The sequence below is a fragment of the Triticum urartu genome, chromosome 5 (assembly GCF_003073215.2).
Source record: "Triticum urartu cultivar G1812 chromosome 5, Tu2.1, whole genome shotgun sequence".
Taxonomy (NCBI): Eukaryota; Viridiplantae; Streptophyta; class Magnoliopsida; order Poales; family Poaceae; genus Triticum; species Triticum urartu.
The window spans coordinates 585,770,324-585,795,757 of record NC_053026.1 but is presented as its reverse complement, the minus strand read 5'-3'; the positions used below and the strand labels follow the sequence as shown (position 1 = coordinate 585,795,757).

General features: G+C 42.0%; 1 protein-coding gene and 1 long non-coding RNA gene across 2 annotated transcripts; both read right to left on the bottom strand.

Annotated features, from left to right (window-relative positions):
* Nucleotides 1–15,608: 15,608 nt before the first annotated feature.
* Nucleotides 15,609–16,638, bottom strand: LOC125506160. Its single transcript, XR_007282595.1, has 3 exons — nt 16,451–16,638; nt 16,199–16,252; nt 15,609–16,113 (listed from the first exon to the last, which is right to left on the bottom strand). It is a non-coding gene; the product is annotated as an uncharacterized LOC125506160 (long non-coding RNA).
* A 3,385-nt stretch (nt 16,639–20,023) lies between these two features.
* LOC125510973 (diphosphomevalonate decarboxylase 2-like) lies at nt 20,024–24,559 on the bottom strand. The gene is made up of 10 exons (XM_048676259.1): nt 24,183–24,559; nt 23,430–23,628; nt 22,678–22,741; nt 22,268–22,331; nt 22,093–22,173; nt 21,836–21,922; nt 21,422–21,579; nt 21,289–21,337; nt 20,550–20,671; nt 20,024–20,455 (listed from the first exon to the last, which is right to left on the bottom strand). The coding sequence occupies exons 1-10, from the start codon at nt 24,396–24,398 to the stop codon at nt 20,233–20,235; spliced, it is 1,263 nt and encodes a 420-aa protein (XP_048532216.1). The 5' UTR covers nt 24,399–24,559; the 3' UTR covers nt 20,024–20,232.
* Nucleotides 24,560–25,434: the final 875 nt, after the last annotated feature.

Sequence of the window (25,434 nt, the reverse complement as noted above, 5' to 3'; positions counted from 1 at the left end):
ATTTACACATGTATTACGATTTCCGGATAATAAAATTATAGCATGAATAATAGACAATTATCATGAACAAGGAAATATAATAATAATCCTTTTATTATTGCCTCTAGGGCATATTTCCAACAGTCTCCCACTTGCACTAGAGTCAATAATCTAGTTACATTGTGATGAATCGAACACCCATGGAATTCTGGTGTTGATCATGTTTTGCTCTAGGGAGAGGTTTAGTCAACGGATCTGCTACATTCAGGTCCGTATGTACTTTACAAATCTCTATGTCTCCATTTTGAACACTTTCACGAATGGAGTTGAAGCGACGCTTGATATGCCTGGTCTTCCTGTGAAACCTGGGCTCCTTGGCAAGGGCAATAGCTCCAGTGTTGTCACAGAAGAGAGTCATCGGGCCCGACGCATTGGGTATGACTCCTAGGTCGGTAATGAACTCCTTCACCCAGACTGCTTCGTGTGCTGCCTCCGAGGCTGCCATGTACTCCGCTTCACATGTAGATCCCGCCACAACGCTTTGCTTGCAACTGCACCAGCTTACTGCCCCACCATTCAAAATATACACGTATCCGGTTTGTGACTTAGAGTCATCCAGATCTGTGTCGAAGCTAGCGTCGACGTAACCCTTTACGACGAGCTCTTCGTCACCTCCATAAACGAGAAACATTTCCTTGGTCCTTTTTAGGTACTTCAGGATATTCTTGACCGCTGTCCAGTGCTCCTTGCCGGGATTACTTTGGTACCTACCTACCAAACTTACGGCAAGGTTTACATCAGGTCTGGTACACAGCATGGCATACATAATAGAACCTATGGCTGAGGCATAGGGGATGACACTCATCTCTTCTATATCTTCTGCCGTGGTCGGACATTGAGCTGAGCTCAATTTCACACCTTGCAACACAGGCAAGAACCCCTTCTTAGACTGATCCATATTGAACTTCTTCAATATCTTATCAAGGTATGTGCTTTGTGAAAGACCTATGAGGCGTCTTGATCTATCTCTATAGATCTTGATGCCTAATATATAAGCAGCTTCTCCAAGGTCCTTCATTGAAAAACTCTTATTCAAGTAGGCCTTAATGTTGTCCAAAAGTTCTATATCATTTCCCATCAAAAGTATGTCATCTACATATAATATGAGAAAAGCTACAGAGCTCCCACTCACTTTCTTGTAAACGCAGGCTTCTCCATAAGTCTGCATAAACCCAAACGCTTTGATCATCTCATCAAAGCGAATGTTCCAACTCGGAGATGCTTGCACCAGCCCATAAATCGAGCATTGGAGCTTGCACACCTTGTCAGCATTCTTAGGATCGACAAAACCTTCCGGCTGCATCATATACAGTTCTTCCTTAAGATAACCGTTAAGGAATGCCGTTTTGACGTCCATTTGCCATATCTCATAATCATAGTATGCGGCAATTGCTAACATGATTCGGACGGACTTCAGCTTTGCCACGGGAGAGAATGTCTCATCGTAGTCAACCCCTTGAACTTGTCGATAACCCTTAGCGACAAGCCTAGCTTTATAGATGGTCACATTACCATCCGCGTCTGTCTTCTTCTTAAAGATCCATTTATTTTCTATGGCTCGCCGATCATCGGGCAAGTCAGTCAAAGTCCATACTTCATTTTCATACATGGATCCTATCTCGGATTTCATGGCTTCCAGCCATTTGTCGGAATCCGGGCCCGCCATCGCTTCTTCATAGTTCGAAGGTTCACTGTTGTCTAACAACATGATTTCCAAGACAGGGTTGCCGTACCACTCTGGTGCGGAACGTGTCCTTGTGGACCTTCGAAGTTCAGTAGGAGCTTGATCAGAAATATCTTGATCATCATCATTAACTTCCTCTCTAATTGGTGCAGGCACCACAGGAACATTTTCCTGAGCTGCGCTACTCTCTGCTTCAAGAGGCAGTACTTCATCAAGCTCTACTTTCCTCCCACTTACTTCTTTCGAGAGAAACTCTTTCTCTAGAAAGGATCCATTCTTGGAAACAAAGATCTTGCCTTCGGATCTGAGGTAGAAGGTATACCCAATAGTTTCTTTAGGGTATCCTATGAAGACGCATTTTTCCGACTTGGGTTCGAGCTTTTGAGGTTGAGTTTCTTGACATAAGCATCGCATCCCCAAACTTTTAGAAACGACAGCTTAGGCTTCTTCCCAAACCATAATTCATACGGTGTCGTCTCAACGGATTTCGACGGAGCCCTATTTAAAGTGAATGCGGCAGTCTCTAAAGCATAGCCCCAAAATGATAGCGGTAAATCGGTAAGAGACATCATAGATCGCACCATATCCAATAGAGTGCGATTACGACGTTCGGACACACCATTACGCTGAGGTGTTCCAGGCGGCGTGAGTTGTGAAACTATTCCACATTTTCTTAAGTGTGTGCCAAATTCGTGACTCAAGTATTCTCCTCCACGATCTGATCGCAAAAACTTGATTTTTCTATCACGTTGATTTTCAACCTCACTCTGAAATTCCTTGAACTTTTCAAAGGTTTCAGACTTGTGTTTCATTAAGTAGACATATCCATATCTACTCAAGTCATCGGTGAGGGTGAGAACATAACGATAGCCACCACGAGCCTCAACACTCATTGGACCACACACATCAGTATGTATGATTTCCAATAGGTTGGTTGCTCGCTCCATTGTTCCTGAGAACGGAGTCTTGGTCATCTTACCCATGAGGCATGGTTAGCACGTGTCAAATGATTCGTAATCAAGAGACTCTAAAAGTCCATCTGCATGGAGCTTCTTCATGCGTTTGACACCTATGTGACCAAGGCGGCAGTGCCACAAGTATGTGGGACTATCATTATCAACCTTACATCTTTTGGTATTCACACTATGAATATGTGTAGCATTACGCTCGGGATTCATTAAGAATAAACCATTCACCATAGGAGCGTGACCATAAAACATATCTCTCATATAAATAGAACAACTATTATTCTCGGATTTAAATGAGTAGCCATCTCGAATTAAACGAGATCCTGATACAATGTTCATGCTCAAAGCTGGTACTAAATAACAATTATTGAGGTTTAAAACTAATCCCGTGGGTAAATGTAGAGGTAGCGTGCCGACGGCAATCACATCGACCTTGGAACCATTCCCGACGCGCATCGTCACCTCGTTCTTCGCCAGTCTCCGTTTATTCCACAGCTCCTGCTTTGAGTTACAAATGTGAGCAACCGCACCGGTATCAAATGACCCAGGAGTACTACGAGTACTGGTAAGGTACACATCAATTACATGTATATCAAATATACCTTTGGTGTTGCCGGCCTTCTTGTCCGCTAAGTATTTGGGGCAGTTCCGCTTCCAGTGACCCTTCCCTTGCAATAAAAGCACTCTGTCTCAGGCTTGGGTCCATTCTTTGACTTCTTCCCGACAGCTTGCTTGCCGGGCGCAGCAACTTCCTTGCCGTCCTTCTTGAAGTTCTTTTTACCCTTGCCCTTCTTGAACTTAGTGGTTTTATTCATCATCAACACTTGATGTTCCTTCTTGACTTCTACCTCTGCTGATTTCAGCATAGCAAATACTTCAGGAATGGTTTTTTACCATCCCCTGCATATTGAAGTTCATCACAAAGCTCTTGTAGCTTGTGAAGCGACTGGAGGATTCTGTCAATGACCGCGTCATCCGGGAGATTAACTCCAGCGTCAGCGGTTATGTAACCCAGACCATAGTGAGTATTGTGCCTCACTGACAGACTATTTTCCTCCATCTTACAGCTGAAGAACTTATCGGAGACTTCATATCTCTCGATCCGGGCATGAGCTTGAAAAACCATTTTTAGCTCTTCGAACATCTCATATTGCTCATTGTCTCTCAAAACGCTTTTGAGCCCGGTTCTAAGGCTGTAAAGCATGCCGCACTGAACGAGGGAGTAGTCATCAGTACGTGTCTGCCAAGCGTTCATAGCGTCTTGGTTCTGTGGGACAGGTGGATAACCTAGCGGTGCTTGTAGGACATAATCTTTCTTGGCAGCTATGAGGATGATCCTCAGGTTCCGGACCCAGTCCGTATAGTTGCTGCCATCGTCTTTCAGCTTGGTTTTCTCTAGGAACGCGTTGAAATTGAATACAACGTTGGCCATTTGATCTATAGGACATATTGTAAAGATTTTAGACTAAGTTCATGATAATTAAGTTCATCTAATCAAATTATTAATGAACTCCCACTCAGATTAGACATCCCTCTAGTCATCTAAGTGTTACACGATCCAAGACGACTAAGCCGTGTCCGATTAACACGTGAGACGGACTAGTCATCGTCGGTGAACATCTCCATGTTGATCGTATCTTCCATACGACTCGTGTTCGACCTTTCGGTCTCTGTGTTCCGAGGCCATGTCTTCACATGCTAGGCTCGTCAAGTTAACCCTAAGTGTTTTTGCATGTGTAAAACTTGCTTACACCCGTTGTATGTGAACGAAAGGATCTATCACACCCGATTAACACGTGATGCTTCGAAGCGACGAACTGTAGCAACGGTGCACAGTTAGGGGAGAACACTTCTTGAAATTGTTGTAAGGGATCATCTTATTCACTACCGTCGTTCTAAGTAAACAAGATGCAAAACATGATAAACATCATATGCAATCAAATAATAATAGTGACATGATATGGCCAATATCACATAGCTCCTTTGATCTCCATCTTGGGGCTCCATGATCATCCTGTCCGTTCATACTCATCGACATGTAAGTTTGAGATTCCTTGTATAATAGCATGAACATCTCATACATCACGTATCGATCATTCATCATTCATCACAACTGGCCATATCATATCACAAAGCACTTGCTGCAAAACAAGTTAGACGTTCTAATTGTTGTTGCAGGTTTTACGTGGCTGAAGTAGGGTTTCTAGGCAAGAACGTTTTCTTCCTACGTGAAAAGCCACAACGTGATTTGTCAACTTCTATTTACCTTCATAAGACCCTGTTTCATCGGAATCTGCCTCAACTAAAGTAGGAGAGACAGACACCGCCAGCCACCCTTATGCAACTTGTGCATGTTTAGTCGGGTGGAACCGGTCTCACGTAAGCATACGTGTAAGGTTGGTCCGGGCCGCTTTCATCCACAATTCCGTTTGAAGCAAGATAAGACTAGTAGCGCAAGAAAGTTGACAACCATCAACGCCCACAACCAATTGTGTTCTACTCGTGCAAGAGACTACGCATAGACTAGCTCATGATGCCACTGTTGGGGAACGTTGCAGAAAACAAAAAATTTCCTACGGTTTCACCAAGATCCATCTATGAGTTCATCTAGCAGCGAGTGATTAGATGCATCTACGTACCTTGTAGATCGCGAGCGGAAGCGTTCAAAGAACGGGGATGATGTAGTCGAACACGACGTGATCCAAATCACCGAAGATCTTAGCACCGAACGGACGATGCCTCCGCGTTCAACACACGTACGGACGGAGACGTCTCCTCCTTTCTTGATCCAGCAAGGGGAGGAGAGGTTGATGAAGATCCAGCAAGCACGACGGCGTGGTGGTGGATGCAGGGCGTCACAGTAGCAGGGCTTCGCCTATACTACGAGAGAGAGACGTAACGGGGAGAGAGGGAAGCACCAAAGGCTGAGGTATGAAGTCCTCTCCTCTCCCCCACTATATATAGGAGGGCCAAGGGGGGGTGGTGCGCAGCCTAGGAGATCCAATCTCCTAGGTGCGGCGGCCAGGGGAGGGTTTCCCTCCCCCCCAAGGCACCTCGGGGTGCCTTCCACCACTTGGACTCCTCCGTGGTGGAAACCCTAGGCGCATGGGCCTAGTAGGGCTGGTGCCCTTGGCCCATGAAGGCCAAGGCGCACCCCCTACAGCCCATGTGGCCCCCCGGGACAGGTGGCCCCACCCGGTGGGCCCCCGGGACCCCTCCGGTGGTCCCGGTACAATACCGATAACCCCGAAACTTGTCCCGATGGCCGAAACAGCACTTCCTATATATAATTCTTTACCTCCGGACCATTCCGGAACTCCTCGTGACGTCCGGGATCTCATCCGGGACTCCGAACAACATTCGGGTTACTGCATATTCATATCTTCATAACCCTAGCGTCACCGAACCTTAAGTGTGTAGACCCTACGGGTTCGGGAGACAAGCAGACATGACCGAGACGACTCTCCGGTCAATAACCAACAGCGGGATCTGGATACCCATGATGGCTCCCACATGCTCCACGATGATCTCATCGGATGAACCACGATGTCGAGGATTAATCAACCCCGTATACAATTCCCTTTGTCAATCGGTATGTTACTTGCCCGAGACTCGATCGTTGGTATCCCAATACCTTGTTCAGTCTCGTTACCGGCAAGTCACTTTACTCGTACCGTAATGCATGATCCCGTGATCAACCACTTGGTCACCTTGAGCTCATAATGATGATGCATTACCGAGTGGGCCCAGTGATACCTCTCCGTTATATGGAGTGACAAATCCCAGTCTCGATCCATGTCAACCTAACAGACACTTTCGGAGATACCCGTAGTGCACCTTTATAGTCATCCAGTTATGTTGTGACGTTTGATACACCCAAAGCACTCTTACGGTATCCGGGAGTTACACGATCTCATGGTCAAAGGAAAAGATACTTGACATTGGAAAAGCTCTAGCAAACGAAACTACACGATCTTGTCTATGCTTAGGATTAGGTCTTGTCCATCACATCATTCTCCTAATGACGTGATCCCGTTATCAATGACATCCAATGTCCATAGCCAGGAAACCATGACTATCTGTTGATCAACGAGCTAGTCAACTAGAGGCTTACTAGGGACATATTATGGTCTATGTATTCACACGTGTATTACGATTTCCGGATAATACAGTTATAGCATGAATAAAGACAATTATCATGAACAAAGAAATATTAATAATAATGCTTTTATTATTGCCTCTAGGGCATATTTCCAACAGGATCACCCTGTCGTAGACCTCGTCGATGGACAATTCTCCGGCCCGAGACCTCGTTAAGAGAGCATCTGAGGATGCCGACGACAGGAGCACGTCGATCCAGTTTCTCCAGCGCTAAACCCTAGGCATTGAATGAGGAGAATATCACCAACATTCAAAGAAAACAATGTGCCATCTGAGGAAAAACTAGTTCACTTTGTGCGCTGCAAGGTGACTTGAGTAGTGGATGAGCAGGGGCCCTATATAGCGCGGGCTTGGGCGACCTCTTGCACCGCTCTGTCCGGTACACACTTTCTTTCTCTCTTGTTTCCTCTCACTCCGATCGACCGGATAGGCGGGTAACCCCGTCTCTCTCTCTCTCTCTCTCTCTCTCTCTCTCGCTCTGTACGCAAATCATCGGTATTTGAGGGGGCCAAATGTTAAAAAGAATTATAATCTACGTCTTCAGAAAAAAATTCTTCAGAAATTGAGCCAAGGCTTTGGGGTGGGAGGGGGGGGGGCAGCGGCCCCGTGGCCCCAACATAGCTCCGCCTCTCTCTCTCTCTCTCTCGCGCGCGCACACACACAATGTAGACGTTTTCATGCAACAGGGGCATCATGCGTGCTCGCCAAAGGAGCCAGCCCAGGCTGCCGGTCTTCGACGCCATCTGCCCCTCGGAGTAGTAAATTAAATGGGTCTTCCTAAAAAAAGTAAATTAAATGGGTGATTCATTTTGTTTTTATCTTCTTCTTCTTCTTTCTTTTTCAACTTCTCGAAATCATTCATTTTATCCAAGGACATTTTGTTGCATTTGAGAACGACAGGCAAATTTTTCATTAAAATTTGGTGTATGTATCCATTCCATCAAGAATAATACTCTGAAACTATGTGCTAGTGCTACAGATGTCTCTCAGTCATGTACGTGGTCATACCAATCGCCAATGCATGCATGCATGCATCTCTTCTCTATTATTACTAATAAACAATCCAACATTATCTTCTCTAAACGCACCCCATAAAACGTACATGAATTTATTACCACCGCATGATTAGACCCATCAAACTCGATCTAACAGCTAGGCTTAATATAATCTGTTTTTCTCTACTTCTCTATTGCTAATAAACAATCCAACATTATTTTCTCTAAACGCATCCCATAAAATGTACATGGATTTATTATCATCGCAAGATTAGATCCATCAAACTCGATCTAACAGCTAGGCTTAATATAATCTATTTTCTGGCGTGCGTTTAGTAATTTAGGTTAACTGACCGTGCTCCACCGAGGAAAATACGAAGCACTCATGTCCGCAACCCCTACAATCACGCGCGAGGCATGCGAAAAGGAAGCTGATCGCAATCCCCTCAATTTGTGTGATGCCTTGCTCAAAACAACACCCCCCACTACCCACGCCGTCTGCCTTACGCGGCCTAGAGCGCCGCCCCCGGATCCTCCTCTTCCTCCGCCACCGACGCCGCTGAAGGATCGACCCGTGCGCCGCCCTCTTCCACAGCGATCCTCGATGCCAACAACACCTTCCACCCGTCCTATCATGCATCTTCCCCACGTAGCGGACGGCCAAAGGAGGTAGAGTCGACGTCTCCCTCATTCACCTACACCGACGACGAGCTGCGATGGCGCCGTCTCGCCGTGCACGCCCCTGATCTGGACGGCACCGCCGACCACGTGGCCCTCCTCCCTTGGTTATTGGATCCGCCGAGATTCGTCCCCGTCTGTTCTACCACCGGGGCGCATCACCTTCTCGCGCTCCACATCGGCTCCCATGGTTGTTCCTCCTCTGCACTCCAAACTCTATCTATAAGCTTCATGTGATCAACAGGTTTGAGCCGACGATCTGGATTGAGTAGGTCGCAGGAGCTTGTCGGCAACACCAGATCTTTGTTCTGGTTTGAAGTTCGTCTGAGGTGATTTCTTCTCTGGAATTTTTTTGAAACATTAAAAAGTACATTTGGAAATCGTTCATGCTAACTGAATTTTATTGATCCTACATTCATGAAAATTTATGGATAAGACAATCGTGGGTGTTTGCTTTCAAACGTTCTGGTGTATCAAATCCCTCTGAAGATCCATACCTTGAGGTTGAAGCGATGCCAAGATAGTTGGCATTCACGCTGGGGAGGAATGAGATAAGCTCAATCATCTCCAATTAGTCTTCTTTCTTGCTATCCATATGTCTTAAATGAGCAGACAGTCTTTGAACAAGGGGTGGATGGGAGTACATGGTTTGGACCCCTTTGCAGAATGAAACAATTTTGTGATACATAGCTTACAATTTTGGTATACCGATACCTTGTTCAATCTCGTTACCGGCAAGTCTCTTTACTCGTTCCGTAACACATCATCCCGTGATCAACTCCTTGATCACATTGTGCACATTATGATGATGTCCTACCGAGTGGGCCCAGAGATACCTCTCCGTTTACACGGAGTGACAAATCCCAGTCTCGATTCGTGCCAACCCAACAGACACTTTCAGAGATACCTGTAGTGCACCTTTATAGTCACCCAGTTACGTTGTGACGTTTGGTACACCCAAAGCATTCCTACGGTATCCGGGAGTTGCACAATCTCATGGTCTAAGGAAATGATACTTGACATTAGAAAAGCTTTAGCATACGAACTACACGATCTTTGTGCTAGGCTTAGGATTGGGTCTTGTCCATCACATCATTCTCCTAATGATGTGATCCCGTTATCAATGACATCCAATGTCCATGGTCAGGAAACCGTAACCATCTATTGATCAACGAGCTAGTCAACTAGAGGCTTACTAGGGACATGGTGTTGTCTATGTATCCACACATGTATCTGAGTTTCCTATCAATACAATTATAGCATGGATAATAAACGATTATCATGAACAAGGAAATATAATAATAACTAATTTATTATTGCCTCTAGGGCATATTTCCAACAACTTCATCATCCCTTTTAGTTTGCGCTTAGACTTGCAACGCTTATTCCCACCGGCTGTATATACTGCTATTGTGAAGGTACCTATTTTTTGAAATTTTGGTTAAATTTGTAATGCATGGCCTGTCAGCTTATATTGTCTATCTTGTCCATTTGTAAACCCAGCTACACTAATTATGCCAGATGTATTTGATTGAAAAATAGCATGAGCTTACAATTCGCAAGCGTGTGATTTGATTTCGCATGTTTATTTGGCAAGTCCGACTGTATTTGGTAACCTATTTTTAATTTTTAGTTTCTTTTAGGTGAGCAACCTATTGTTCATTATGTCCAATAGCTTATGGACACGGACGGTCACGACCATCTTTGACTACCCGATATCGCCTTGGCCAGCTGCAGAAACCTAGCACCGCCGCTGATTTGACTTGGTTCGTCTCTCTTCATTGCACTTTGGTTTCAGTCATAGGCTTATTCTGAGGATATATCTTGCTTGCAAGGATGATTGTTCTAGCCACCACGAACCAGAACTAGAGTGCAACCCTATGCGTCATCCCCTTCTAATTAAGTGAGATTGGTTTCCTTTTGCCATTTGGAAAACTTGTGATTCTGAACCTGTGACTCTGCTCTTCTCCCCTGCCCTGAAACTCTGAAGCTGCTGCCCTCTTTCTTCTCTGAATTCTACTCTCTGTCAGCTCAATTCTCTATCCCGTGAAGATAGAAATACCAATTGGGTGGGTGTGGATGCTGATTCTGAACGTAACTGTATCGAATTACTCCGCTCCACTGGTGCCTCAAGGTACTACGATTTCGCCTTCAAAGAATAACAATGACTCTGCGGGACATGTATATACATCTCTGCCTGCCATAAGTAAGCATGCAAATAAATTTCAGTAAGCAGCAGCAGACATATTCTTCTTTGAATTTTATACCTAATTGAACGAACAAAATTTGAGCCACTGTATTGTGCTTATCTGGTAGATGCTTATTAGGTATTGCTATAAATATGATGAACTCAGCTACAAGGTTCTCGAAAGAGCAGTAACTAATTATAATGGCTTTGCTAAAGAGTTAAACAACACTGTGTTGGTTGATGAGTTGAATAACATTATATTATTTCATGCAACTCCATTACTGCTGTCAAAGTTTTATCGTATTTATCTCATGGAATAGTCTACATCTCTAGAGCCTTAGTCTATTTTCTCATTTGTAAAGTTACATGATTCCATTGTAAGGAGCACCCATTTTAGAGACTTAAATCACAACTTTTCTTTCATTTGGTTAAGTTAGACTAATGATTATCATTTAGTATGCCCTGTTACACACCATGATTGAAGCATGGAGCTCACTGGAATTGCATGAAAGCTGTAATGCTATTATTTATTAAATTTACTTATTTTGGTAATGGCACCCTCTCATGTTTATTTTAGATCAAACATGTACAACTCAATGCGCACACACAAAGGTAAGGCTCTTCAGATCCTGTGGTAGCAGTCTTGTTAATAACTCCATGATATCTCCAAGTAGGAGGGATTTTTTAGTTCATGTGAGGATTTCTTGGCTCCAAGACTGGGTGTGAGGATCTCTGAGATTGAAGATATGCAGCCACACACTATGTGACAATTGGTTTAGAATGCCCTGCATCCCTTGCTAAATTATTTGACAAACTATAAACATCTGAGATACTTGTTGTTCATGTGTACATTTGAATTTACATAGTTGTTGTAAGTATGGAGAGTGGACTATTGCACTGTGGTGTCTCGACAATAACTCAGTATGGAAGGACCATAGGAGAGCATCCTGGCTCCTAACTTGTAAGGAACCAAACTGTTACTTGCTTCTATGTGATCGAACCGTGTGCTTACACCATTTTTCTTGTACTCTCACCTGACCAACAATTTGACTTTGGCCTGAGAGTTAGCCACCAATACGAATTCATAAAAGTTTGAGGTATTTGTATTTTTGGCCGGGAATAATTGTTCGATTGAGCAGCTTGAAGATGGGATCGATGTTCTTTTTGACGGAAAGATATTCTAAGCAGGAAGACATGCATCCTGTACACTCCTTGGAACACAGAACATATTGAGCTGATATGTATTTAATTAGGGTGGGCCTTTATTATGTTGGTTTTTACTCATATTAGTAAACAACCTTTATAGTTAGGGTAATATTTCTAAAAGCATGCACAATTAGGTGCATATATGGATAAAGTAATGTTAAAAGAATTTTAAATTTATTGATCTGTAAGATCGTGCGTTGCACATGCACGCTTACTAGTATAAATAAATTAAACAAATGACTAAAGTTTTCTTCAAGGTCGAAGCTCATTTCTCCCTTATATATTTGTGCATGTTTGGACATTTCTCCCTTGTATATTTGGGCATGTTTGAACATCAAACGGGCGACCGGTAGGCTCTCCGAAATTCAGCTGTGTGGACAGTCGCTGCAACATAGCTAACCCTTGATTTGTAATCAACCACTCTCTTCCCATAACATCTTTTCTTCCCGTCATTGTAGCCCAATTATTGAGCTCCCTCCATAGTCACACATTTCCTCACACCGCCAACCCGTCAACCACGTTGGGGGACACCCGAAGACAACCGTCCTTATCGTCGCCCTCTCGCTGGGAGGGACAAAGAGCGAGGCATAAACATACACATACATAAGTTAATTCATTATTTCATTAATTAATTACTTAATATGATGTCTTGTATCCTCTACATGGACAAAAAATACAACAAAAATATTATGTTCATTCTACATAATGAAATTGAAAACTTGTGAACAAAATCACAAATAAGTGTTAAAAAAGTAAGAAAACATGAGGATCCTTAAATTGGTGATACGATTTACATGATACTAACTCCTTCCATATACATAGGTACCCTATCAAAATACTGAGAAAAAAGAGAAGTGATTAATGCCCATCTCATGGGCCTCGCATACTTGGACAGACGATGTAAATGAAATCCATATATTAGCTAAATTATAAGGTGCTTCCAATCAAAACAAAACATGTATAAGGGAAGGAGCTACTACAACTTGTACAGTCCCGAGCCACCACGCTGCTAACACACTCATTTTCCAGTGTATGCAAGTCATCTCTTCCTCTCCCCATCACAAGTGACATGTTCAAACTCCAAAGTCGATGGATTGGATCCTTCAATGCGAAGACACCAAATTTTGAGCTCCAAGGTGCAACCTTGCAGCCTTCATGGTCGGAGAGGCCAGATATAGTGCACTTTTGAGAACGAGAAATATTCACATGATGCAGTATATTGGCCAAGGTAGCATACTATCAAATTTATAGCCGATTATATTTTTATACCTCTCATAACATAGAGATTGACAAGATATGATGATTATCACTTGAGAATATATACCAGCAACAAAAACATCCACAAAATATAAACACATATCACTTTTAAAAAGGTAAAACTTTGAGACACAGCAAAACACTATATGCCTAGATGTAAAAAATGACAAAAGGAGAATAGGAATAAATATGAGGACGTGGAGTATTTGAACCCGAGCTCACATGCTCCTTGATGAACAGTAAAATCCGAAAACACAGTAAAAAAATAAAAATAAATAATTTTTTATAAACATTTATGGAAGTTTTTACTTCTTGCAAATGTTTTTGATGACATGACATTCGTGTAGGTCTGGGCAAAAAAAATCGACGCTCCAAAAGATTTGTTCTCGGAAGCATTTTGGAGCATCGATTTTTTTCTTTTTGTCCAGACCTCCACCGATGTTATTTCATCATCAAAATTTGCAGGAAGTTAAAATTTTCATCGATGTTTAAATCCAGAATTTTTTGAATTCTTTAACTAATTTTTTTGGATTTTACTGTTCATCAGGGAGCTTGTGAACTCGGGATCAAAAGAGGACTTTCGTATATATGAGTCGAATTAAATAGAGCTAAGAGCTAATAGCTTATGTACATCTGGAGAAGCCAATATTTTAAGTTTAGTGCAAGGAAGTTTCTGCAGAAAATGAAGTTATTTAGTAAAAATGATATCTTTTTACATCGTGCCGTCCAACCCCCTAACACTCATTATCATGGCTCATCCATATCTTTCGGTTTCAACAGAATAAAGTTACCGCTAATTAGAAGCTCGTCATCTTCCCTGAACATGCATTGTAATTTCTAGATTGAAATACCAATGAGTTTTCCATTTATTATGATAAATGTAAATTCTTAATACTGAATGATAATTTTGTTCATAATTCAGCATTAAGTTTGTAAACCAGAATTTTGCATGCATACACAAAATAGTTATGTAAAATTTTGTTAAGTGACAAAACATGTAAATATGGGAGATGGTAGAAACTAAAGTACATGACTGGAGATAATTCAAGTGTTTATAGCCAACAATTTTGAACATGTACACACACTGCTGAACTGATAGGAAGCAAAACTCACCGATCGTCTAAGACTTCTCATCACCAGGCACATCTCCTCTTCGCGTGAACGGCCTTCGGCGTCGCCAAAGCAATAACCTCCAACTCTGTGGCATCAAGCTCAACCACCTTGCCCATAACCTTCGCATGGTGTGGTACGAGTACGAACCAGTGGCGGAGCCAGAAAATATCTATAAGGGAGGCAAAGTGCTACTAAAACAGGTTGAGGAGGGCCAAAGTGTTGACAAATAGTTTTTTAGCAGCAAATTAGTACTAATTTTGCCACTGTTCATAGCAAATTACATGCAAAATCATGGTGTTAGGGGGGGGGGCAGGGCCCCTGCTGGCCCCCCTGTCTCCGCCACTGGGTACGACCTAGTGAGACCAGCTTAGGACTTTGTACAACTAAAATCATTAAGTGGACAGTTGATCAAGCACAAACATAGACATGGAGAGAGAAGAATAAAAATTCTAATATATTCACCCGATTGTACCAATCATCGTCTTCGTATTGTCCGCAATGAACATTTGTTTCACCGGGAGGTGGACCCCCAAATCTATTGGCTTGTCTGTCATAAACCCTCGCCATAGATGGATTGCAAGCTATAAATTTAAGTTTTCAGAAAGGAAATGTCATGAGACCATTGCCCATCAGATCTTCATTGCACCACAGTGAACACATGAGAAGCATCAAACTCACAATGGACTTGCGTGGTTGATCCATGCATCCTTGGTGGGCTACTTCTTGGGTCCTCTGATGATAACATTCCCAAACAACTCCTCTGCATCCTCCGGCATGGTTGGCCAGATGCCCCTCTCGAGGTCCAGTATTAAGGTTGGCCTTCGGGCTGTGGGTACAAAAATCTATATTAATTGTTAAAAATGCAAAGAAATCATAAATATGATTCATGCATAGACACCTTGCTGGAGAGGACAATCTGACAGAGATGGAAAAGAGGTGTGAAGGAGGGATTCTCCTGGCTGTCATTTTCATCGCCAAGGGTGCTAGTATAGGGAGGATATGGAGGAGGTACTCGTGCTCACCGGAGGTGACCATCCCCGACCGGCCATGAATCATCTCCTCGCAGTGTGATGCAACTGACCATCCCCAACCGGCCATGAATCGTCCTCGCAGGTGATCGTCCGCGACCAGCCATGGATCATCCTCGCAGTGCGATGGAACTAACCATATACGAATGAATTGAAGTAGCTAGAAAATAAAACTAAAGATATTTTTAAAAGAAATAATAATAAATAAGAAGAATGGTGTCAAGGGAGGGAGGCTGGATCTAATGTGCAGCCGAGGACTGATCATTATGTATATACTTTGGCTGTGTTAAACAGTAGAAATATTTAAATATTTGACCAATTTTTGCCATGTTAAACAGTACATAAATATGACGTATGAGCATGTGCGGTGAACTGCTCACTATGTATATATTTTGGCTGTTCAGCATTGAGAAGATGACACTGATCCAAAATGATTATATCAATTTAGCATCATTTGTTTAGACGATGCCGAAATATTGTGAGTATAGAAATAAGACAAATATGACATATAGTACACTAAATGACGCCTTGAATTTCATAAAAGTCTGTTGGCCAAGTAATCAACAACGAAATTCTAAAATCAACCAAGAATTCTACCCTGCACTCAAATCTTCAGTTGACCAAATTATATATATCAAGATGAGAATAATGTACCATGATGCAAAAAAAAGATGGAACCAATATGCTACAGGAAGTTACTGAAACAACAAAGCAAACATGAATTATATCACCTAGAGTGGTCATCAACAGTGGCAGCAGCTTTTCCTTCAGCGCACTTGGTAATATAGCAGACAATCTAGACACTCCATGATTAGTTTCCAAATTCATAATTTCAATGAGAGAAAACAAGAATGGAAGCTACAAAATGTATCCATATCTACCTATGGGCAGGCTCACGGGTACTGCAGATTGTGTTAAAAAATCGTACTCTCTCCCTGTATTAATTAGTATGTTACTATAAGCAAAATAGGCAGCGGCAGTGCCTCAATAAGAATAATTATGCCATTCAAAAATAATAAGAAGAATCATTATATAGGACACAATGGCATACATGGCAGCATGAAAATCACGGCTCACAAGATTCGGAGATATACATACCAACAAAAAGACAAAGAAAAGTTGAAGAACCACACCTGCATTAGTGCATCGTCCCGAGCACGACACAGATAGACGAACACCCTTGAGGTCGGGGCAGAGCGAGAATCCTACCAGGCCAGAGGCGTGCTCCAAATCAGGGACGCATGCGTGCATACTGACACCTCCACAAGCTTGTCTGTGCAACCGCAGCTTCATTCGCTCTCGCAACTGCTCGGGTCGACGCAGCTGCGCAGCCGCTGCTCCATCCCCTCGCCGCTGCTCAGGTTGTTGTGGCCTTTCCTCTTTACCTTCGCTCCTCAACTTGTGCACCGCATTTGCCACCTAGTCTGGCCGCCCCCGCCGACCCGGGATCGTTCCAACGCAATATTTCCGTCGATATTCTGAAAATCTGCAGAAGAGGTTGTGAAACATCATCAGCCATCAGGAGTGTACCCTGCATACAGAAGACCAAGATTGGTACGTGCATATAAAATAGAAAAAATTATGGATACATTTGAACATACAGAAGACCAATCTAATTTGCTTGTAACAAAAAAAATTATGTGTATCTTATATAAGAAGAAAATCTACACAAACAGAACAGGGAAAGAATGGAAGTTTCGTAGGCGAAATTGTATTTGTCCTTATACTGGCAGGAACAAGCAGAACTGTCTCAAACTACGACATGCAGGGTAGCACATCGAAAATAAAGGGACCACAATAAACATAAAAGCACTGAAGACAGAGAAAAATATACCCGCATTCTCCTTTCGAGAGTAAGTCTTACAAAGTAAGATCATCCAACTTCTTCTCAAGTTTATTCTTCGCCTCCCGGAGTGCACCAGCTACATTTGTAGTCTGAAGAAGCAATCATGCATAAGAATACTCACAATGGACAGCAATAAAACAAAGACGTTACACAAGCTCGGGAATTACGAACAGTAACATTTGCAAAAGAAATCAGAAATAACATTAGATTAGGATGCTTTTCTTTTAGGTGAGATAACATTAGATTAGGATTAGGACCATCTCTAAACCTAAACAACATTAATCAGAAAAGGTGGTGGGCTCTCCCTCTCAACCTCGGCGACATAGCCAGCCTACCTACATTCCTCAGAGTCAGCTATCTTCAGCAACAAGGAAACAACATTCAGAAGACCCTAATTTCAAACACTAATCCCCTGCTCGTGCTGCTGCCGGTGAGAGGAAGAACCCGGGCTCCAATTTCTGCAAATTGCGCTTGTTCATTAATTTCAAACGCAATTGATCATGTATTCTGCATAAATGTTGCAAAAAAGTTAACTGAATGTGTTCACCTCCAATGTCAAAGAAGTTAACTGAATGTTCTTGGTCTGGATAAACATGTTCTTCAGTTAACTGAATGTTAATAGAAGTTAACTGAATATTTGTAAATATTGCAATATGCCATTTAATTTACTGAATTGAGTTGAGTTGAGTTGTCATGCTGAAATGTTGCAATGTTGATACAAAAAATTCAGTTAACTTTTCAACAGAAGTTTGGAAAATTTCAAACATTGTTTGCTCCAGATTTTGGATGCTCTTGTTGCATTCAGATTATGAGAATGATTAAGGGTTCAGCAATCAGATTATCATTATGACCAGAACAGAGGAACAAATATCATGGTTAATGTGTAAAAAAAATCAGAAAATGGAGTTACCCACTTGAAGTTATTGTAGTTACTCACTTGAAGTAACCAAAGAATAAAGTGTAAAGAATAAATTTTTAGAATAAGAATAAGAACAGGGGCCTGAGGATGTTCCCATCTGAATTCAATTATCACCAGTACTGTTCATACTGAATTTATATTGTATGTTTATCTACTGTATGTTCACCAATACTGAAAGCATACAAAGTGCAAGGCTAACTGAATGTATACTGTATGTTCACCAATACTGAAAGCATACAAAGTGCAAGTCTAACTGAATTTATACTGTATGTTCACCTGCACCAATGGAAGCAACATCCAATCCTATGCAATACTCCATTCCTCCTCCAATCGCTGCACAAACCAATCGCTGCACAAAATCAGCTCACCTGCTTGCTTCAACAGCAGAGCGCCTCCTCCCTCTGCTGCTTCCCCATCGCCTCCATCTCCATGGCGATGGAGAGACGCGAGAGTGAGTCGCGAAATTTCGAGAGCGGCAGTGCGCGAGAGCGAGACTGCGGGGTGGGTTGTGGAGAAGACGAGGAGACCCGGACGACGGGGAGGGGAGGAGTCCGTGGGCCGAAATGGAATCCTAGGTTGTTGGTTGCTTGCTTCCCCGCCGTTGGTGGGCACACCCACTTGACGCTCACTGCGCCAGAATGCTCTGGCCCGACCGCTGGTTGACCCAGAGGCCTAGCTTACTACTCCCTCCATTGAATAATGTACTTCCTCCGTCTCAAAATAAGTGACTGAACTTTGTACTAGTTTTATAAAGCTTATTTCAAAACAGGGGAGTAGCAATGAGGAAGTATTTTTTGCGAAAAAATGTCATCATCAAAAGATAACCCTAATTGCCATTATCTTAATTATGGAAAAAAATGTCATGCTACTATATTACTGTCATTTCTCTCATTTATAAATCTACAATGAGTATGATAAGAAAAAGGCCGGGTGATCTACAAAATAAAAGTGCCATGCTAAACTTTAGAAAACTTTCATCCTCTAAATAAGAAATATTTTATATGGATAAGCCCCAAGTTAGATTCTATTGTTTCATTTTAAAAATAAAATAAAAAATCACACACAGGGATTGCCTTGGCCAATAAAAGAAAAAAAATCCATGCCATTAATTATAAAAATATCATTGTCTTACTAATAAAAATGCCATCCTCTCAATAATAAATATCTCATCCTCTCAACAATAAAAAATAAATCCACTTAATAATAAAATTTACATCATCTTGATAATAAAAATGGCAAGTTATTAATACTAAAAATGCCATATTTTAAATAATAAACTGCCACGTGATAAAGTGGAAAACAATTCCAAAAATATTGCCATGGACTTGTAAAAAAACGGGACATGGCCAAAAAAAATAGGACTTTGACCTTTCAAATAGATGAAATGAAAAAACAGGTTTTCTGGATTTTATTTGGTCAAATTTTCAAATGAGAAATTGAATCAAAACACAAAATAGCTTCAAGGATACATATAGCATCTTGAACTCAAGATTTCACAAACCCCCGCTTTGAACCCTCCTCACCCACATTGGTTCGTGCATTTTTTAGATAGATAGAAAGAGGGTGTTTGCCTGGAAACGGGTTACAATGAATGACTCTAGCTTATCTACGTGGCGTCGGCCTTGCACCAAGATCCATGCAACGTCAGGGAAGGCGTTCGCTAAGATTGGCTCCCAACGAACGTTCGCTAGATATCATTTCCGTTCATATTTAAAAAAAATTCCTCACAAGGTGTTGCAATCAAATACTTACACTGGAAAAGGAAAAATGTATTTTAGATACTTTCTGTGTTAAAATTTTCGATCATCTAGTATAAAGAACACCAGAAGTAACAATTTGTTGAAGTCCTCATGCTCTTATGTGCTATTATTATTTTTGGATGCCAAAGTAACAAGAACGATTCCATCCATGCATTGGACTATACAGAAAATGAGATCGATAAAATGATAATTCATTCCACAAACTTTTATTGAAGAAATATACATGTTCTTTAAGCGGCTACAACAGTCAGGGACAAAATGATGGAAATAGTACAAGATCGAAGGTACAGTACAAGATCAAAATGACGAAAGTACTGAGTGTACAACAACGTGACAATTCTACATTAATCTCAACCAAAGACTGTTACGGAAACCTATCGTCGTCCAAAATTACACTCCTTTCGCAAGCCCCGTGGCTGAATCAATCAAGGCATGGCCCTCATCGGTGAGAACTTTTGGGCCGGCCCCAGGCCTGCTACAGATGAAGTAGCTAACATCACCTTTGAATTTTTGGTTTGGAGCTTTCATTTCCGGAGGCGCTGGAAGGGCCTCGACATCGGCTATGGATTGCAAACCAGCATCGCTTAGGATCGATTTATCACCGAGCATATAGCTGCCATGATCATGTTTGTCAGAGGTGCACATGTTTGTAGTATACCTAGAAACAAATAAATACTAGGTTTTAATCTTGATAATACCAGACACACCTGTCCAAGTCATTCTCCTGTGGGGGGAAAGTGTATAAGAGCCTCTGAAGGAGAAGGGTGGCAGTTTTGCGGTTCCGTGCTATTAGGACAGCGTTAGGCCCAGCATCAAATGTGTAGGCAACCTGCAATTACAAGAAATCAAATTTCGGTATCAGATCAATCACACCATCCAGTACCAATGATTTGCAGTTTAGGTGAAATGCATGCCAGACAAAGACAAATAATACTGCCAAGATTGCAATGAAGTTTCATCGTTTGATGAAGGAAATACAATAAGATATTTCTTATGAATTCTTTTCATAATTCAAACTTTCGATGCTATTTGATAGATACAACACCTATAGAACTATAGAAGTATTTTAAGTCTGCAGCTCCAGAACTATTACTATTACTACTAGTAATAGTTCATGTACTCAGGAAGGACTCTAAAAAATATGTTCCATCAAAATCAAGGGTTCAAACTTCAAAGCATAAGCATGACTCATATTTTCGCTATTTTTCAGAAACATGCAATGATTTTACCAAGGTTCACACCTTTTAAATTAGGATAAATTACTCCAACAAGTGATGCTACTGATACATGTTTGGTCCAGTGCAGTAAAAACTCCTTGTACTGCCATGTCATAATTAAGTTTAGCCCGCCTTGATGGATACCAGAACTATATTTAAGATCCCTAGGCAGCAGACACAGTTCAGAGAATTGAAAAGGTAGCACGTGTTAAACAGGAACAGAATATACCTGTGGTGTTCCTTCCGAGTGATTCCACTTTTCCACAAGGCTAATTATCCTGCAGTTGGTTGAGAGAGCAATTCTTAACTCTGGAATTTCAGTAGGAACAGATCCTCAAAATCAGGACTGCGATAAAAACTACCTGTGTGATGTGTCGTTCATGTAGAAGATGGGAGGACTCGTGTCCAAACATACAGCATGAAACTGGTTGCTATCGGCACAAGTTAACCTGGCGAAGGATTCAAAATCACGATTCTTGATAGCATCTTCCATTTTCAATATCCGACTTGGCACTACAGTCTGGAATACAACAAACAGTGCAGTGCACAGTCAGTGCAAGAAACAGTGAAGTGCAGCTAAAGAGATTGATCAGTATAATTTCCAAAACACTTCGGGTTTTTTTTCAAAACCACAAAACCTGACGGTCCACAGAACAGGAGGGATAAAATTACAGTTCAGATTTCATATTGCAGCTTCATGACGATTCTTATAAGAATAATTGTACATCATGTGAACCGTTCAAAACATTTCAAGTTAAAGATGAAAATGCATTCACCTGGGCCCTGTACTGCAAGAGGGGGCTTGTTTCAACAGTGTCTCGCATCCCACTGGTGCTACTGGTTTCCTTCTGCTTTGAACTGACCTAATTCCACAAAGCAACATAATAGGAAAATAAGTTGGGACAAAAATGGTAAAATGGTGTCACTAGCTAGTTGAGATTTGGTGTAAATGAAACCATGACTCAATGAGCAATTTCCAATGATAAATATATGAAACAGATCATGTTATATAACAGAGATCACATTGACATACCACTGCTATGATTATAACAAGATCATCCCAGTGTGACTCGTTAACAAGCTGTACTGCCATGCTGTCACTTCCGTCGTCATTCTGCAAGTATAAAGTCAAACTCAATCGTTTTCCAAGAGAAAAGCATGTATTTTAACAAATACAGTTTCTCTGCCATAACCAAGAGATAACTTACTTTTCCCATACACCATTTCACAAATCCACCATATATACTGCGGCATGCACTTCCAGACCCCTGCCTGCACTGAAATTTGTTAGCCAAGAGAAGCATATAAGGAAAGCGAAGACATAAATCCACCAGCTTATCATTTTTTTAGATGAAAGGCCTTGGCCTAGCTTTTCCATTCAAAGCTTAAAGTTCGGTATAAAGTATAAAAAAAGGTAGAAGACAGGGGGTGCCTGGTTTACAAAGTAGCTCAACACCCATAAGGAGGAATCAACTAGATTTCCCCCAAAAAAGATCAAGCTGCTAGCTTATCATTTAACAAAATGAAGTACTCCATTGTTGCGCTATACCATCAAGCAAACATCGCAAACAGGATAGAGCACAAACAGGGTGTTGCTACATAATGTTTCCATACATACCTTGCTATTGAAGAAAGTTCTCCGTAATCTTCATTCACGTTCATTAGCTTCCCCAGGGTGAAAACTGCAAACAGTATTCAAATGAGTAATTATGTGCTGTGCTATTGGCATGAAAGCAAGACCGCGCTTAGCATGTTTATGATCAAAATAGTCATTTTGTGTTGGATAGCACTATCAAACTTCAAGACACAAAATAAAGTAATCGATATTTGTACAAAACAAGCATGCAGAGAAGTGTTAGTCAATTAGGACAAAACAAGACCTGGGACCAGATATTAGCAGTATATCATGGAACTTTGTTAGGACCAGCCATTTCTAAGATTAACCAGCAGACCAGAACCAAGAAACATATTTTCTACTTATTATGTTTTGGTGCCTCTATACAACCAAATAAAGAACAAATTGCAGATAAATAGGACAGCCTTAGCAGCAGGATTCAGGGCAGTATTAGGCAGTTGGATAACCATAATGTTTCCCTAATATTATGAATAGCTCACAAAGGTGTATCTGGAAGGTAGAAACCTCTCGATAGGAGCACCGTCCACTTCTATCTAGAAATGCATCTACCCACATCAAGATTAATGTTGGCAAGAGAATAAGAAAGAAACCCCTCTGCTACTAAACACAACTCGGGTGCGTGTAGAACAGCAGAAAACAAAAGGAAATCAAAGCCTGACACGAAATATTCACAATTTTGGTTATACATATGTTTTCCTGACTTATAACAGTGGCATCTGAACTAGGAGAATTACCAAGACAAGCAAGGCCAGCAGCCGAAGAGGCCAAACCGGCAGCGGTTGGGAAGTTGTTGTAGGACGCTATGTGGACATGCAACTTTTCCCAGTCCTCTTTCTTGATCTTGATCCCCTTTTTCTCGTCGTCGACATCACGAGCCCGCTTCCGTATCTCCCTCAGGCAGCTCTGGAATCTCCCGCCCGACAATGAGATCTCCTGCCCAATTCCAAATCAAAAGGATGACTGAATCAGAATCACACTACCATCTGATCAGACAGCAATTCCGTTATTCCGGCTAAAGCATCGCTATAGAATCACCTTGCACTGGCCACTTACCTAGAGTCAATGTCCAAAGCATGAGCTGGGCATCAATACAGTACTGACGCTAGTGCAGACAACAGAAACAGAAATGTGCCTTTTGGCTTTTCTTTACAAGACAAATTTTCAGAGCTCCGCTAACTGCCTTTGCAAATGCAGCGAGCTTTGAAACAGGTCCCGGTCCAGATCTAAGAAGGGGCAGCCAATTTGACTAGACGAACACTCACACTGCCCAAACCATCGTGTAATGCCAGAAACACGAGACAGAAATTCTTTCAAGCTTGAAATCTGGCGGATCACCACAGGGACACTCAGCCGAGGAGTCGACCGCATCCACCCTAGAACAGAACATCTAGACAGCCGTAGCGGCGGCGGCGGCGGCAGTGGGGGGCAAGCGAGCGTGGGGCGAAAAGAAAAAAAAAAGTCCAGGCAGTGGGGGAGGGGGAGCTCACCTTGCCGTTGAGCCACATGCGGTCGGATGGGAATGCGGGGCTGGCAGCGACGGTGGTGGTGGCGGAGAGGTGGTCGGGGTCGAGGGTGACGCTGATGCTGTCGTTGACGGGGAGGATGAGCGCCTCGTCCCGCTTCCCCCAGTACTTGATCACCGCGATGTTGGTCGGCGACCGCCCCGTGGCCATCAGCACCCACTGCGGCTCCGTCGCCCCCATCGGATCTGAGCAGGTCCCGCCGCCGCCGCCGCCGCCGCGCCTGGGGTCTCGCCGCAGGTAGGGGGCGGGCGTCGGCGTCGGCGTCCGGCGGAGACTACGAGGAGAGGATGGGGAGGGGGGAGTGAAGTCGGGAGGAAGCTGCTGGCCGCAGTAATGACGGTATTTTCATGCACACCCTCCGTATCATAATTAATACTGTACTACTGTACTGTATTACCGTACTCCCTCCCCCCAAAGTGTTTTTAGAAATTTCAATACCAACTACATATGAATGTATGTAGACATATTCCACTCATTTTGCTTTGTATGTTATTTATTTTGGAATTTTTAAAAAGACTTATATTTAAAAACGGAGAGTAGTATTGCTTATTATTTGGTCTGGACTGCATAGAGGATATTGTATTGGGGTTGTTTCATTTATTTGCATATTTTTATATAGAAAAGAGACCAAAAGGCATGGTAGACAATTAACTGTTTCTAAATATAAGCCCTTTTAGAGATTTTAATATAGATTACGTACGTAGCAAAATGAGTGAATTTACACTCTAAAATACTTCTATATACAACCGTATGTAGTTTGTATTGAAATCTTTAAAAGGTCTTATTTAGAAACGGATGGAGTGCAAATATGAGTCTTTTTAGACATTCCAATATGGACCACATTCGGAGCAAAATGAGTGAATCTACACTCTAACGCGTCTATATACATTCATATGTATTGAAATCTCTAATAAGACTTATATTTAGGAACGAAGGGAGTAAATCTTTCCTACTTAAAAAGAATGTAAGGATATGTCGTTCAACTCATCCTTTGTCTATCCTTATGTACATTCTTATGTTCATCTCTTCATTTTGATATTTTATCTCCTGTCTCCCATATTTGCATCGATTTTTCTTGAAATTTGCCTTAGTTGTCATGCCTTTTATTAACTTGTCAAATAAATCTATGTCTTTCATAAGCCAATAGCTTCTACCAAACAATTGACCATCAAATAAAATCCTACTGTTTATTTAGGTAGGTAAATCATAGGCAAGA

Excerpts from the sequence above, each read along its gene's own strand:
- LOC125510973 (XM_048676259.1), bottom strand. The coding sequence starts at position 24,398 with ATGGGGGCGACGGAGCCGCAGTGGGTGCTGATGGCCACGGGGCGGTCG. Across the intron at positions 22,174-22,267 it reads TGAAATGGTGTATGGGAAAA|AATGACGACGGAAGTGACAG; the intron begins GTAAGTTATCTC and ends TTATACTTGCAG. Across the intron at positions 20,456-20,549 it reads CAGGAGAATGACTTGGACAG|CTATATGCTCGGTGATAAAT; the intron begins GTGTGTCTGGTA and ends TGATCATGGCAG.